Source organism: Vulpes vulpes, chromosome 13 (genome assembly GCF_048418805.1).
Source record: "Vulpes vulpes isolate BD-2025 chromosome 13, VulVul3, whole genome shotgun sequence".
Classification (NCBI taxonomy): Eukaryota; Metazoa; Chordata; class Mammalia; order Carnivora; family Canidae; genus Vulpes; species Vulpes vulpes.
In genome coordinates this window covers 157929568-157946431 of record NC_132792.1, presented here as the reverse complement: position 1 = coordinate 157946431, position 16864 = coordinate 157929568, and the positions used below count along the sequence as shown (strand labels likewise).

At 45.5% G+C, this 16864-nt stretch overlaps 1 protein-coding gene across 4 annotated transcripts in view; it reads right to left on the bottom strand.

The window, feature by feature from the left end:
- The window catches only part of CAMSAP2 (calmodulin regulated spectrin associated protein family member 2), a 113261-nt gene extending 99147 nt beyond the window's left edge, over positions 1-14114 (bottom strand). For 3 of the 4 annotated variants that reach the window (XM_026018041.2, XM_026018043.2, XM_026018044.2), the window contains exon 1: positions 13679-14013. In XM_026018041.2, coding sequence (XP_025873826.2) covers positions 13679-13817 — 139 coding nt within the window. In that variant the 5' untranslated portion in view covers positions 13818-14013. Of the gene's footprint in view, positions 1-13678 lie in introns of all 4 variants that reach the window. The other variant, XM_026018040.2, reaches the window with a different exon arrangement.
- Between the last annotated feature and the right edge of the window lie 2750 nt (positions 14115-16864).

Sequence of the window (16864 nt, the reverse complement as noted above, 5' to 3'; positions counted from 1 at the left end):
CTAGGGTTTCCAATGACTTTCAGTGCCTTTTTTTTTTTTAAACATTTTTTTAAATTTATTTATTTATGATAGTCACAGAGAGAAAGAGAGAGGCAGAGACACAGGCAGAGGGAGAAGCAGGCTCCATGCACCGGGAGCCCGACGTGGGATTCGATCCCAGGTCTGCAGGATCGCGCCCTGGGCCAAAGGCAGGTGCCAAACCGCTGCACCACCCAGGGATCCCGACTTTCAGTGCCTTTAAGGATTAAAATCCTCCCTCTGACCTTAGAAGGAAGAAATGATCCTGTCCCTACCCACCTTGTATTAGGCATCCCTGCTAGCCACATTCAGTTCCTAACAATCACACATCCTTCCAATGCAGAACCTTTGCCTTTGTACATTCTGGTCACTATTCACAATGTTCTTTCTCCTCATTCTTTACCCTTTCAACTTCTTGGGGGCCTGTGATCCACTCAGTATGGTGCAATTCCCCCCCAATGAAGGGAAGAACATAGCATTTATCCTTCCTTCCCTGTACCTCAGTGTAATGTACTTTTATTTTCTAGACTAATCAATTTTATTATAAAAGAATAAGTTTCTGGTTTGTAAAATACAGGTGAGAGTATAGATAAAACACAGAATTCAAAGAATGTGTTAAATAAAGATGAGTGGTTATATGTTAAATAAAGATGAGTGGTTATATGTTAACATAAAAGGGATAAAAAACCCTCCAAAAGATACCTAATATTCATAAGGTATCTAGGTATTAAATATTCATAATATACACTAAATATGTATAAAGCACTATTCATGATGTATTGAATATGCATGAGACTAAACAAGAGGCAATGAACACTAAATATACATGAATACTTAATATCTGAATGTCTTTAATTTGGTCACCCACTGGTGACATCCATTCTGGCCTATTTGTCCTCTGACCAAGTAACACAAAACCCGTGGCTATTCATCAGGCTTACTGGTAAGCTACAGCTGTGACAGGCCTGTTCCCTGTGTCTCTCTGATAGAGCAAGTGTGTATCACTGGCCTATGCGTCACTATGGGCCTCTTTGTTCAAACTTCAGCCCCGGTCCTTGTGAGCAACCATCATCATTAGGGAAGGCTAATGTGGCAGAAAGAGATGGACATATAAACACTGTATATTGCAGGATTCGGGGAGCACGGTTCTTTCTCCCTGCTTGCCTCTATCTGAAATGTGTTAACTTACCTCATCTCTTTCTCCTTGCTTCTCACTGTAAATTGATTTAACAAACCTTATGACTTAAGCATTTTAATTTGGTCTGTGAGCCCTTCTTTTCTGTGACCTCTGAGGTAGTTTGCCTGGTACCATACTTAGAGGCTACCATTCATTAAGGTAGTTTCCCACATAGGGCAACCATATACTTAACAAAGACAAGTTTCTTTCTTTCTTTTTTTTTTTTTTTTTAAATTTATGATAGTCACAGAGAGAGAGAGAGAGAGAGAGAGGCAGAGACACAGGCAGAGGGAGAAGCAGGCTCCATGCACCGGGAGCCCGACGTGGGATTCGATCCCGGGTCTCCAGGATCGCGCCCTGGGCCAAAGGCAGGCGCCAAACCACTGCGCCACCCAGGGATCCCGACAAGTTTCTTTTTAAAGGAGTTTTCCAGCTAATAAATGAAATCATGATAGAGAGATAACTGAGATATTAAGTGCCTCCTGACAGAAATACACACCACCTGTTAAGTATGCCAATAAATAAATAAATTTGAATCTATATAAGTCTCTAGATCTAACTGCCTATTTATAAACCTGTTTTGCCATGGAGACCCAGACTGCAGGAAATTTTAAAGGACAAATACTCTGGTTCCTCCAATAAATAAGTGCAAGCAAGATAAAATGCGATGTAGGAGTAGCCTTACATATTAAAAAAACTTAAAGAGATATATCAACCAATTACAAAATATGACCCTTATCTGAATACTGACTGGAACAAATGAACTGTTAATAAATATAAATAAATAAACAAAAACAAAGATTTATGAGACAATCAGAGAAATCCTAATACTGATGACACAGATAGGTATGACAGTGCTGTGATGATGGCAGTACCACGGTTATGTTTAAAAACAGAGTTCCTGACTTCTGGAGATACATATTAATATATTTATAGATGAAATGATACAATGTCTGGGATTTGCTTCAAATAATCAGCATGGCCAGAAAAAATCAGTGTAACTAATAAATCGAGATTGGGCTATGAGATGATGGTCATGGAGGTTGGGTGCAGAGTACATGAAAGTTCACTGTCACTGCACATATTTGATACTTTCTAAAATCAAATGGCTCTTCTCATACTTGATATTTTCTAAAATCACATGGCTTTTCTCTTTTCAAAGAAAAAGGAGAAGAGTACAGAACTTTCATTCATTGATTAGAAGGAGCTCTCAATACTGTGATACACGGAGTGAGGCCTGGAACTACTACAGCCATTTGCTTCCATGAGAGAAGACAGCAGGAGAATAAAATTCACGAAGAAGGGCATGGCCAAGGAATCATGAAGAAATCGAACTGGATCCTTGATCAAGTAAGAGGAAAAGCTCCTTCTACCTCAGAACTTTTTCAATAATGTAAGCCAATAAATCCTCTGTACTATAAGCCAATTTGAGATGGATTTTCTATCACTACAAGTGAAGATATTCTGACACAATCTCCCATTAACTTTCAACCTACTCTGGTCATAGTTCTGCTTCTACATTCCCCTCAACATGTTCTCAGCCAAGTCATCAATAATTTCATCATCTGTCTCAGCTGCACCTCATTCTCCTCCATCTCAATGTTCTCTTCTCTGTGCTTGAGATTCCACACTTGCCGGTCTTGCTTTCGTCCTCTCTAGCTACTCTATGTCTGGCTCCTTTGCTGGCTCTGCTGTCTTGGGTCCCCTTCCCTCTCCTCTGTACTTTCCCTCAAAGTGACTGGCAGTTACTCTTTTTATAACCACTTATGTGTCTCATCCCAGAGATCTTCTAAATTCTACATGCAAATTCTTAAGGGCCCAACGCACCCACCACCATTTTGGATATGCCTCAAATTCAACACTGTTCTTACTCAACAACCAGGCTCTCTACCATTGTTCCCTTTCTCAGTAAACAGAAGCAATCCTAATATACTCAACACAATCTCATCTTTGCTTCCACATATCCAATCAATCCAAGTTTTATCTTTTGCATTCATCCACTTCTTTCCATATCCACTGCTATCATCCAAATTCAAGCGGTCATCATCTCCCATCTGGACTATAACTTCCTAATTATTTCTCCCTTTGTAACTTGTGGTCTCCCCCAATTCATTTTCTACTTCCAAGAAATCCTTTTTTTAAATGTGGTCAAATACACATAACATAAAATTTACCTTTTTAATTTGTTTTTTTAAAGAGAGAGAACTTGGGGGTAAGGGGCCAAGAAAAAGAGAATGGTAAGCAGGCTCATGACCCTGAGATCATGACCTGAGCCAAAATCAAGAGGTAGACACTTAACCGAGTGAACCACCCAGGTGCCTCTTCCCCATTTAATCATTTTTAATGTACTCCAAAAGATCTTTTTTTAAAAAACAGACTTCCAATGATGTCACCTGGCTTAAAACAAGTGGCTCTGGGTCCAGATGGAAAGGAGACTTTTCACTAGATCTACCCTTACATACCTTTTGAGTTTTCAATCTGTATCTGTCTCACCTACAAAAAAACATTTGTGTGTCAAAAAGTAAATCTTCAAGATCTTATAATCACAATCTCTAGCATCTATTTAAAAAAAAAAATGGAGGTGGCAAAAAAAGACAGTATTTCTGCTGTCGCAAAATCTTTTACATTACAAAGTTCTACAAAACTATGAATTAGAGAAAAATTAACAGTCAGCAACCCCTTTATTTGAATGTCATCAAAAAAAGAGAAGGTAAACCAGAAGAGGGCTGAAAAAGAGAAATTTGAGAGTTGTAGAAAATGCCAGTAGAAAAAAATGAAACCATCTACGGTTGACTCTCAAACAACCCAGGAGGTTAGCAGGAGCGCCAACTTCCATGCAGTCAAAAAATCTGCATGTAACTTCTGACTCCCTAAAAACCTAACTAATAATAAGCCTTACTGATAACATAAACAACCGATAACACATTTTGCATGTTATATTTATTAAAATACTTTATTCTCACAATAATACCTAACTTTTCTTAATTTCTTTAGCATTTCCAGGCTATGTGGTTCATATACAAGTTTTTTCAAATTGTCATAAACCTCAAAAAAATTTTCCAATATATTTATTGAAAAAAAAAAATCCGTGTAAAAGTGGATCTGTGCAGTTGAAATTCACACTGTCCAAGGGTCAACTGTACTTTGAAACTTAGAGTTGCTGAGGACAAATGTCTTTTAAAATATTTCCAAAGTTTCATCAAATGTCTTTTATTCCAAGAGCCTAAAGTACTTAGAATATGCATGCAACTCCCATTTTAGAGACAGAAAATGGTGTGAAGGGATAAGCACATTCAAAATAGCTTTTTAGGGATGCCTGGGTGGCTCAGCAGTTGGGCTTCTGCCTTCAGCTCAGGGCAGGATACCGGGATCCAGGATCGAGTCCCACATCGGGCTCCCTGTGAGGAGCCTGCTTCTCCCTCTGCCTGTGTTTCTGTGTCTCTCATGAATAAATAAAGAAAACTTAAAAAAAAAAAAAAAAAAAAGCTTTTTAAGATCATACACATACATCCTCAGGAGCCTATGTCTGTGAAATATGGGGGGGGGGGGTGATGAACACTTATTTCCATTAACTGAAATTCCATTTCTTTATCTCAATAGGATAGAGATACTTCATAAACATTACCAGTCATAATACAGCAGAGTACGGCTGTAAGTACACATAAAGAGCTCAATGGCTTCCCTATTGCCATATGCCTAGCCTCTATTTCATTTTGTCTAATATGTAGTGAAAAATATTTCTAACAAAAAGAACTATTTGAAATTATAAGATACATAACCTGATTCTACAGTGGGAAACAGGATATCTAAAGGTAGCCTCAGTGTGAGACTGATAAATTCTAACACTTGGCAATTTATTTTTCTCCTAAACAACTCAAAGCCATATACAAATGCGTATTATTATGACTATTCATAAAGTAGGGGAACGAAGAGTACTTCAGTGAAATGCCCCAGGGGAAAAAGGGAGTAAGTGATAGTAGAACCAGAAAGATACTACTGTATAGGCCGTTAACTTAAAATATTATGTTGATAGAGTCAATGTTTAAGAAGAAAAGGAAGAACTGTGCAAAGCATATGTTGGAAAGTGCTAAATGTCATAAATAAAAAACAATCGTAATCTTGGCTAAAGCACCAAGCCTGTCACTACTAATAAATGTGAAATATTTAAATATTATTTGTAATTTGCCAATAGAAAAGGGTCTGTAAATCAGTCTACATGGAAAACTAGATTCACTGGGAGTGGGAGGAGACTCTGAAATGGCATATTAATGCTAAATTTATTTTTTCTTTTAAAAAAAGATTTTATTTATTTATTTATTCATGAGAGACACAGAGAGAGACGCAGAGACATAGGCAGAGGGAGAAGCAGGCTCCCTATGGGGTGCCTGATGTGGGACTCGATCCCAGGACCCCAGGATAGCGCCCTGAGCCAAAGGCAGACACTCAACCACTGAGCGACCCAGGCTTCCCACTAAATATATTTTCTATCCCTGTACTAATTTATCAAATATGAGGAAGATTAAATATACTTTTAAATTCTGCAAAACAAATTTTAGACTTATATTTGAAAGGTTTTCATTCATTATGTCTTCACTTTCAGGACTATGGTATAAAATTGTAATGAACTATGGAAAGCATATAACATAAAGGTCAAAATACAAATTTTACTATCATGAAGACTTATACTCCAATTTTGGTTCCACCACTTATAAGCTGGATGATAAAGGCAAGTTATTTAACCCCTTCATTTCCTCATTAACAAAAAGGGCAAACTACCTCATTTCCTAAATTCTTACCCTCCATTCGAATACTTCTGAAATGAAGATTTCTTAAATTAATTTTGGCTTTAATGTACAAAAACCCTTTTTAAATTACAGGTGTATCTTATTATCTTTATAGCAATGGTTCTCAAGCTGGGGTTACTTTGCCCCCCCCCCCTCCCCCGGAAGACACAGGCAAAGTCTGGAGACATATTTGGTCATCACGGCTGGGGTGGAAGAGAGGGTGGAGAACACTACTGTCAACTAGCTAGTAGGACAAGGATGCTGCTAAAATCCTACACTGCATAGGGCAGCCCTCCACAACAAAGAATTAGCCAGTCGATAGTTCTGTGGTTGGGAGACCTTGCCTTACAGTTATAGTGGAAGAAATAAAATGGTATCTCCTGAATAGAATTGTCCTCAAAATTAAAAAAAAAAAAAAGTATAAAATATTCAAAATTGTACTTAGCAAAAAGTATGTGTTCAAGAAATTCATCATTTTTTTTTTAATACAACACACTTACAATAATTTATCTACGAAACAAATGCCAAATTCCTTAACCTGGCTCTTCAAACAATTCTGCTCCAATTTACCTTTCAAGCTGGATCTCCCACTATTTCATTACATAAACCTCTTCCAATCCTACTGGTCCATGTTGTTTCACTAACACTACCTTGGTTTCAAAACTCCATGCCCGCACACGGACTATCTCTTCCACCTACAATGCCTACTTTCCATTCAGCCTGACTCCCTTCAGGGTCAACTAACTGCCACCTCCACTTCAGAGGTCTTCCTTCACAGTTCCCTGAGGCTGAGTGTCCTCTGCCCCCTCTGCTATTCCTCCCTCTGCGTGTCACTATTCTAGTTCCATGGCCCTGATGTATTTCCTGACTCTACTATAGTCATACACGTATCACATCTCCTTTACTAGAACATAAACTCTTAGAAGAACGGCATAGTCCAAAAACCTGTAGGGTCCCTGGCTGGCTCAGTCAGTAAAGCGTGCAACTCTTGATCTTGGGGTTGTGGGTCTGACCCCACGTCGGGTATAGAGATTACTTAAAAAAATAAATCTCAAGGGGGCGCCTGGTGCTCAGTTGGTTAAGCGTCTGCCTTCAGCCCAGGTCATGATCCCAGGGTCCTGGTTGGAGCCCCGCATCCACGCCCCTGCTCAGCGGGGAGTCTGCTTCTCCCTCTGCCTCTTCCTCTGCCTGCTGCTCCCCCCTACCCCCACTTTTATGCAAGTTCTCTCTCTTTCAAATAAATAAACAAAATCTTTAAAAGAAGATAATAAAATAAAATTTAAAAAAATAAATAAAAACCCCATAGCATTTGACACTGTTAATAAGACTACTCCCTTGAAATTTTTCCTTCCAGTGCCTCAGTCTTATTACACTTTCTTAATTCTCTTCCTGACTCTCTTGACTGCTTTAATTCTGCCTCTTTGGGATCCCTGGGTGGCGCAGTGGTTTAGCGCCTGCCTTTGGCCCAGGGCGCGATCCTGGAGACCCGGAATCAAGTCCCATGTCGGGCTCCCGGTGCATGGAGCCTGCTTCTCCCTCTGCCTGTGTCTCTGCCTCTCTCTCTCTCTCTGTGTGACTATCACAAATAAATAAAAATTAAAAAAATAATTTAAAAAAAAATTCTGCCTCTTTTCCCCAGTGCCCACCCCCCAAAACATTGTAAGTGTTCACTATCCTAAATTGTCACCCTCACATCTACTCCAAAATTTCAGTTACATTTTATGCACAGAAGACTCTGAAATTATTTCCAGCCTCAACTTCCCATTCATACTCCATACATATATTTTTAGCTACCTACTTCATTTGATTTCTCAAGATATTTGGCCAAAACATCACGCATAAGGCTTTTTTCAAAAACAAAGCGGATTTCCCATTACATTGTGCTGCTTTCTCCATCTCTGCCAACGGCACAGAGATTCATCCTCCCAGCCTCTAAGTCTCAAAAGCTCAGGCAACCTCTCCTTAAAACCTCAGGTGACCTCATCCTTTTGTATATTAACTTTTTATTTCAACCATTTCCCATGGGCCCCAAATTCAGTCACTTAGAAATACTCAAGATTATAACTTTGCAACTTTTTTCCTATCTTTTGCCTCTTTTTCATTAATTTCACTTCTACTCAATAGTACAGTGGTTAAAAGAACAGACTGAAGTTCAGATTCCAGCCCCATAAACTGAGTGGCTTTGGATGAGTTCCTAAACCTCTGAGCTTTATTTTCCCCACCAGTAAAACTGGAATGATTAATAGTTTCCATCTCTTAGGCTGTCATGAGAATTAAAATAATAAAACATACAAAGTACTTGATACACAGCAAGCACTTAATATTAGCAGCTTTAGTATCATTTCCACTCTACCAAAAGCTTTCTTGCTACCTGCCTGAACTCCTGCAATAACTTCCCAAACTGGCATCTCTGCTATTATTTTTTGTTTTTACCCACTGTCATCACAACCCTCACATACACCTGAGTCAGATCTTCCACAGGGTTCTGACAGCAAAATGTGTTCAGTCATACAAAGCAAAGACAAAGGTGTGTTTGTAATTGTGAACAATTTTATGTTACTAAATGGTATATGAAAAGGAGAATGGTTTTAAAAAAGAGAGTAATAGTTGATAACGTTGAAATGATGTATTAAGGCTAGGAAGGGGGCCTTACATTCCATGTTAAGAACTCCAAATTCAAGAATTTCATAAAGAGGTTTTATACCCACCATTTTCCCTAAAACATTTAAAAGAGCAGAACACTGAAAGCAAACTCAGCTATACCACTGCCGAAATGGGTTAATCTGTTCAAATACAGTAGACAGCACAGCTTAACTTCCTCTTTTGCAATTTGCTTCAACTAATGAGCATCTGTTTATTAAATTCATCTAAACAAACTTATTCTCCATTTGATCTAAACTGTATCTGCATTCTTCCACAAAATAAACTATTAAAGGGCAGCCTGGATGGCTCAGCAGTTTAGTGCCTGCCTTCAGCCCAGGGCCTGATCCTGGAGACCTGGGATCGAGTCCCACATCAGGCTCCCTGCCTGGAGCCTGCTTCTCCCTCTGCCTGTGTCTCTGTCTCTCTCTGTGTCTCTCATGAATAAATAAATAAAATCTTTAAAATAAATAAACAAACAAACAATTAATATTTGGGCTATTTGGAATATTTTTAGTGTAATGAGAAGAATATGACTCAAAGATTCCGACACAGGACTTCGAATGAAGTAAAATAATCCATCTGCTTTCTAAGTATTACAATACTAGTGCTTTATTTATTTTATATGGTTCAGTAACTTCATTCTATGCCCGTCATCAATTTCTAGCTATCATTTTATTACTTTAAGATTTATTTATTTAAGAGAAAGACAGAGAAAGAATGAGACACTGCAAGCAGGGGGAGGAACAGAGGAAGAGGGAAACAAGCACACTGCCTGCTGAGCTGGGAGCCCGAGGTGCGAAGGGCTCAATCCCAGGCCCTGAGATCATAACCTGAGCTGAAATCAGGAGTCAGAAGCCCAGTCGACTGAGCCACTCAGGCACCCCTATAGCTATAATTTTATTTTACTTTTTTTTTACAGCTATCATTTTAAATGACTTTTCCAACAACATAAGATTCTAAAATTGACTACTTTTTAATATATCAAAAAGTTTGAAGGTTTCTCATAGAAAAAAACTAAATACCTGAAGACCCTGTATATCATTGTTAAAGAAGTAACTTTATTGGTGTGGCTGGGTGGCTCAGTCAGTTGGGCTTCCAACTCCTGATTTCAGCTCAGGTCATGATCTCAGGGTCCTGTTATGGAGCCCTTTGTGGAGCCCTACACTGAGCAGGGAGTCTGCTTGGGATTCTCTTTTTCCCTCTCCCTTTGCCCCTCCCCCTGCTACGCACACTGACTCTCAAATACATATATAATTCTTTTTTTTTTTTTTTAATATTTTATGTATTCATTTGAGAGAGACCAAGGCAGAGCATGAGCAGGGGAGAGAAAGCAGAGGAGAGGGAAAGGCAGAGGCAGGCTCCTGGCTCAGCGGGAGCCTGATGCTAGACTCAATCCCAGGACCTCAAGATCATGATCTGAGGGACACCTGAGTGGCTCAGCAGTCGAGCGTCTGCCTTTGGCCCAGGGCATGATCCTGGACTCCCAGGATCGAGTCCCACCTCCACCTGTATGGAGCCTCCCTGTATGGAGCCTACTTCTCTCTCTGCCTGTGTCTCTGCCTCTGTGTGTGTGTGTGTGTGTGTGTGTGGGTGTGTGTCTCATGAATAAATAAATAAAATCTTTAAACAAACAAACAAAAAAAGATCATGATCTGAGCCAAAGGCAGATGCTCAACCAACTGAGCCACCTGGCACCCCTAAACAAATCTTTTTTTTTTTTAAAGTGATTTTAGTAAATCACAACTTAAAGTTGGGCTAATGTTTTGAATACCATTAGGTAATACCTTTGAAATATGTTGTCTATTAATACTTACTGTTTTAAGTGTTTGCAGCAAATGAAGAATATTTCTATCAAAAGAAACGAAACTACTTTTTCTCTAGTCAGTCCATATAAATGTGGAGTGAACAACCTTTGAACGGTGGTTGATTAAAGAATAAATAAAATGTACAGACATAACATTCTCAATGTATTAAGTTCTGTTACTAAGTCACCACTCTCAAGGTCTTCTAAGTTTGGTTCTCACTATATTTCGAGTATCATCTTTTTATCTGTTCCAGTTGTTGCCAAGGCAAATGTAACCAAGTACCAACAATATTCATCTAAACCATCTGAGTGTGTTAAGATCTGCCCACTCTTTAAAATAAATAAATAGATAGAAAGACAGACAGACTTGTAATATGTACTATGTGCACATTTTTCACACTCTGCAGAGTGGTGTAAAGAGCAAAGACTTCAGAGTCAGAAAGACCTGAGCCAGCGTGTGGAAGCCACCACTTGCCAGATGTTTCATCTCAAACAAATTAAAAGCTCTTGAACCTGTTCCCTCATCTGCAAAATGAGAACAGTATCTACCTCGAGGGTTGATGTTGGAATAAATGAAGCAGTGTATTTAAAGTACTGAGTACATAGCAGGTATGCCCTGCCTCCACCAATGCCATACCCTTGAGTCAGTCAAATGAAAACTTATCTCTACTCTTACTAAAAGTGTGATACTAGGAAAGCTGTTTAACCTCTCTGTGCACTGGAGAAAATGGGGAACAAACCACCTACATCACAAAGTTGCTGTGAATCTCTAATATACAATCTAGTGCAAAGCATCTAACACAGTGCCCGGCAGAGGACGGATTTCATTGATATTAGATTCCTTCCACTTCTTTTCTTCAAAGGTGTTCAATATGTGTTCGTCAAGCGGTCCAGAATCTGGCAAACTTGCCTGACATACATCCAGAAAGTAGGCCATTTTCTGGATAGTAGCCTTTGTGAATCAAGGGCAACATTTTGACATCTTGTGCTATAAGCCTCCTCTCAGTTTTGGGAGGAAAGAAAGTATTTTTGTTGCTCCCTCTTCCTTCCATTTTGTACACATTGCTTTTCCACGTAGGTCATTATGTAAATTTCCCTCTATCTTTTCTAAATACCTAAATAGCTTTTATTTCTTCTCCAGATGGATATTAGCTTCAGCAAGCCGCTTACGGTAAAACCAAAACGCATCTATTACTCTCACTGCTGATATCCGTGGTGCCAGAAACGAAAATACACTGACACTCTGCGTTTCCTTCTACATGTTAAGTCCACACGTTCACTTCCAAATAAATCTTTAAGAACTATTTCAAAATAAGTTTTAATTATACCTACTCCTCATGCCGTTTTAAAACCTTAGCATCTACTTCAATAACCAAGTACAAGAGTTTAAAGCAAAAGCTGTCATAAACATAAAATCGCATTAAAGTTTCCCTCAAACTAACTCAATAATTTTCCAAACACCGAGATTCATTTGCTAGTTAACGTGTGCAGCTCTGAAAATATTCAGTTATGGGTGATCCTCAGGAAGAGTCCATTAAACCATTAACTCCCCTGTTTTCACAGTCTTCAAGTGGAAGTAAGCCATTCTCCGACAGAAACAAAACAAACAAACAAAAACCCTAACACCTTACATTTAACATGCGGGGAAAAGTCTGCAAATACTAAGAAACTTTTCGACAGATACTTGACACACCTAAAATGTCTTAACCGGGGCACAGAAATCTTACAAAACGATGCTTAAAATTATCAGACAAAACTTCCTTTCACGAGCATCCTCCTAGGAAAAGCTCCCTCATTTGTTCAGGCCTCTGCAGCTTGGGCTCCTACAGCAACCGCGAAGGAATCACAACAGGAGGTCCCTTTCCTGTTATTCTGCACAGACCGGGTAACGGGAGAATGTTTAATTGCTCACTGCGCTGTACAATCCGTGTCAACACCACATGCCCTCAAAAACACTCCTATTAGAAAAGGGAAAAAAACAAAATCCCCTAGTAGGCAGCGTGTGTTCCTCTTAATCGATGAAGCCAAAATACGTTTGGCAGCAGGACCAGGTCTCACCGTAACAGATGAAAACAGCATCCCACCACCCGCAAGCCAGAACATGGGCTTCAAGTAACTGGTTCAAGGGGCCTGGAGCGCAGCAGGGCCGGGGGACGCCACGCAGGCCTGGGCACGCGGCAGGACCCCCGCTGCCCCCGCCCGGGGCCGCCTGGGGGGGGGGGGGCTCGCAGCAGCCGTGGCCGCCGCGTCGGGATCCTCACGGTGCAGGATGCGCCGCCCGCCTCCTCCCAGGGACACGGAAACCGGCGCCTGCTTCTCGGTGCTGTGATCACAATTGTGCCGGGGGCGAGGGGCAGGCGGCAGCGCGACGGAAACACCCCCCGCCCCGCCCCCGGCCCCGGCCCCCCACGAAACAAAAGCACCCAGTGTAGACAGCCGGCCCGACGGCTTCACCGGACACGGGGTACGTCGGCTGCCCGTGACGGGGGAGTCCCGGCTGACCGGCCCCGGGCGCCCATGGAGGCAGGAGCGGCTCTATTCCTCCTTTCTCTCTGGTCCTCCCAGTATCCCATCCCCATCCCCATCCCCATCCCCATCCCCATCCCCATCCCCTCCTGGAACCACTGCGAGGAAGAGGAGGGGGAGGAGGGGGGGAGGAAAGAGAGGAGGAGGGGGAAGAGAGGGAGAAGGGGAAGGAAGGGGGAGGGGAGGGGGAGGAGAAGGGGGAGGAGGGGGAGGAAGAGGATGGGGAGGACGAGGGAGGAAAGAGAGGAGGAGGGGGAGGAGAGGGAGAAGAGGGGGACAAGAAGGGGAGGAGGAGGGGGATGGGGAGAAGAAGGGGAGGAGGGAGGGGAGGAGGGAGAAGAGGAGGGGAGGAGGGAGAAGAGAAGGGGAGGATGGAGATGGGGAGCAAGGGGAGGAGGATGGGGAGAGGGGGAGGGGAGGAGGGGGAGGACGGAGAGGAGGACGAGGAGGGGGAGGAGGATGGGGAGGAGGGAGGGGAGGAGGAGGATGGGGAGGAGGGAGGGGAGGAGGAGGATGGGGAGGAGGAGGCAGGAGGGGAGGAGGGGGAAGATGAGGAGGAGGGAAAGGAGGAGGGGGAGGATGGGGAGGAGGGGAGGAGGGAGGGGAGGAGGATGGGGAGGAGGGAGGGGAGGAGGAGGCAGGGGAGGAGGGGGAAGATGAGGAGGAGGGAGAGGAGGAGGGGGAGGATGGGGAGGAGGAGGGGGAGGACGAGGAGGCAGCGCTCACCTGTCCCGAAGGCCTTGGCCACCAGCCAGGCCAGATTGCAGGCGACCTTGGCCCTGGAGAAGTCGTAGTGGTCGAAGGGCTTGATGGCCGGCACGATGAACGTCCTCTTGGGCTCCCGGGGGTCCGCGGCGTCCCCCATGTCTCGCGGCGGCTCTCGGGCGCGGGCTCCGGCCTCACATGCTGCGGCCCCGCGGCGGGAGCGGCTCAGAGCATCGGCGCCGGCGCCGGGGCGAGGCCCGGCCGCGCGGCCTCGGGGAGGAGCAGCCCAGCCCTGCGCGCCGCCCGCCCGCCCGCACCCCCGCGCCCGCCGCCCCGGCGCATAGGGCCGCGGCGTCCGTCCGTCCGTCCGTCCGTCCGTCCGCGCGAGGCCGCGTCCTTTGTCTCCGGCGGGTCCCCGGGCTCGCGGGAGGGGGCCGCAAGGGCCCGGAGCGCTAGCGGGGAGCGCGGGCTGCGGCGATCACCGGGTGCGGGGCCGCCCCGCCATCGCGGGCCCCGCGCCCCCGCGCCCCCGCGCCCGCCTGCCCCCGAGCGCGGACCCCCCGCAGGCCCCGGGCGGGCGGACGGACGGACGGACGCACGGACCCGCCGCGCCGGGAAACGTCAAGCCCCCCGCGGCCCCGCGGCCCCTCCTCGGCGCTCCCCTCCCGCCGCCGCCGCCGCCGCCGCCCGGGCCTGCCCCGCCGCGGCCGCTCCGCCCGCGCCGCCCGGCTGCGCTCCCCCCGCGGCCGCCCGGCTCGCCCGCTCCCAGGCCGCCGCCGCCGCCGCCGCTGCGGTTTTCCGGCTGCCGCACTGGCTGGAGGGAGCCGACGCGGGCACTGCGCATGCGCCCCGGCGCCGCTCCGGCCGGCGCCCCCGCCCGCTCCCCTCCGGCCGCCCTGCGCTCTGAGCATGCGCAGCCTCGCTCCGCGCCCCGCCCCGGGTCCCGCGTCCCGGATCCCGGATTCCGGATCCCGGATCGCGGCTGGGCCGCGCTCGCCCGGGCGGGCGTCCTCCGCGTCCCCGGCGGCTGCTCTTGCTGCTGCTGCTGCTGCTGCTGCACGAGGCTGCACGACCGCAGGGACGGGACGGCAGGGCCTACACGGGGGGGGCCGCCGTTTAGGGACACGCGCGCCCCGGGACGCGCCCTGCGGCCAGGCCGACGGGCCGGGAGCCCGAGTGGGAGCCCCAGCGGGGCTAAGGGTCGGGTGTGGTCGCTGCTGGACCCTCAATGGCATGAACCGAATGGATGGAGCTGAGCCTGGGGCTTCATAACCAGGACCGGGAACCTGCAAAACCCCAAACCTGTATTAATCTCATCACATCAACATGCTTTTCTTTTCTCTTTTTTTATTTTTTTATTTTTTTTAAGATTTATTATGTATTCATGAGAATACACAGAGAGGAGACAGAGACGCAGGCGGAGGGAGAAGCAGGCTCCATGCAGGGAGCCCGACGTGGGACTCGATCCCCAGTCTCCAGGGTCACGCCCTGGGATGAAGGTGGCGCTAAACCGCTGAGCCGCCCGGGCTGCCCTCAACATGCTTTTCTTGACTCCATCCTCTCCATGTAAGCGCTCTCACCGGGTGACGGGGCGCAGCCCCCCCCCCTCCGTCTTCTGCAGATAAGGCACGGAGTCTTGTGCACAGCAGCCTGCCACCCCCCATGACCTGGTGTCTGCAAGCCTGTGTGGCTTCCTTTTGTCAGAGCCGCTCTGTTTTCCCAAAAGGGCATGTTTTCTGCAAAATCTCTGTGTCCTTGCTCAGTGTGGTCCCTCTGTCCACCTGGCGAACTCCTACGCGACCGGGAAGCCTCTGCATGGAAATCCCTTCCTCCAAGAAGCCTTCCCAGACAGCACCTGACACATCCCGGTCAGTGCTGTCACGTAGGTTCCGCTACGGGTCCCAAGGCCCCCTGTGCTTATTCCTGTCACAGCATTTGACACATTGTATCAGCAGCTGATCATGTGTCTTTCCTACTGGCTACACGGTGTATCTCCAGGACCTGTTGACTGCGCAGCCCATCGGAGTGACTCAATTAACATTTAGGGGCTAAGAATGGATGTCACTGCAGCTAACACTTAAGGCGATGGGACTCGCTAATTCCTCGCAACTTCTCATTTAAAACATTACCTAATTCTAATTATTGAAAAATCGTGTGTTATCTTCGTCTTTCAGATGAGAAAGCTTTAAGAAAAAAAATGTTTAACTACCCTCTATCGCACCGGCAGATAAACTAGCAGATCCAAGATTTGAACCTAGGACGATCTTACTCCAAAGCCTAAGTTTTAACTACTAGGGTCTCCCTGATATCACCTGCCCTTAAAACAGAAGCAAGACATGTGGGATCCCTGGGTGGCGCAGCGGTTTGGCGCCTGCCTTTGGCCCAGGGCGCGATCCTGGAGACCCGGGATCGAATCCCACATCGGGCTCCCGGTGCATGGAGCCTGCTTCTTCCTCCGCCTGTGTCTCTGCCTCTCTCTCTCTCTCTCTGTGACTGTCATAAATAAATAAAAATTGAAAAAAAAGAAGCAAGACATGTGGAGTATGAGGGGAAGGGCGTTGGACTCAGCTCCACCAGCAAGCAGGCCCTTTTGATCCAGTTTAATCCCTACAATTACTCCACCCTGCGGGCCCCTGGGCAGCTCAGCTCAGTGGGTTAAGCAGCTGCCTTCTGCTCAGGTCATGATCCCGGGGTCCTGGAATCAAGCCCCACATCAGGCTCCCTGCTCAGTGGGGAGTCAGCTTCCCCCCCCCCACCCGCCCCTCACCCCACTTGTGCTTTCTCTCCCTCTCATTCTCACTCTCTCAAATAAGTAAATAAAATCTTTTTTAAAAAATTGCTCCACCCTGAACCGACTAGAGCACTACAGTTAAGTCTTGCTAACAATGTGGGCTAGGAAAAGAATATCAGTGAGAAGAATACACCACAATGTGGTTAATGTCATTTTTCAATAATTTAATGAATATTAAGAAAATATTCCTCAGAGGCAAGGCCCCTTCGCTGGGTCACATAGGGGTTAATAAAATTAACCTATGGATAGTAATTTACAAGGCACCTTCATATGACTACCTTAATTTTCATATCCAGTCTGTGCAACAGGCATTCTTATCTTGCAATTCTAGATTCTAGATGCAGGACTAAAGATCATAGATAATAAGTTGCATGGCCAAGATTTCACGGTTGATTGATATCTAGGTCTGCCTTCAC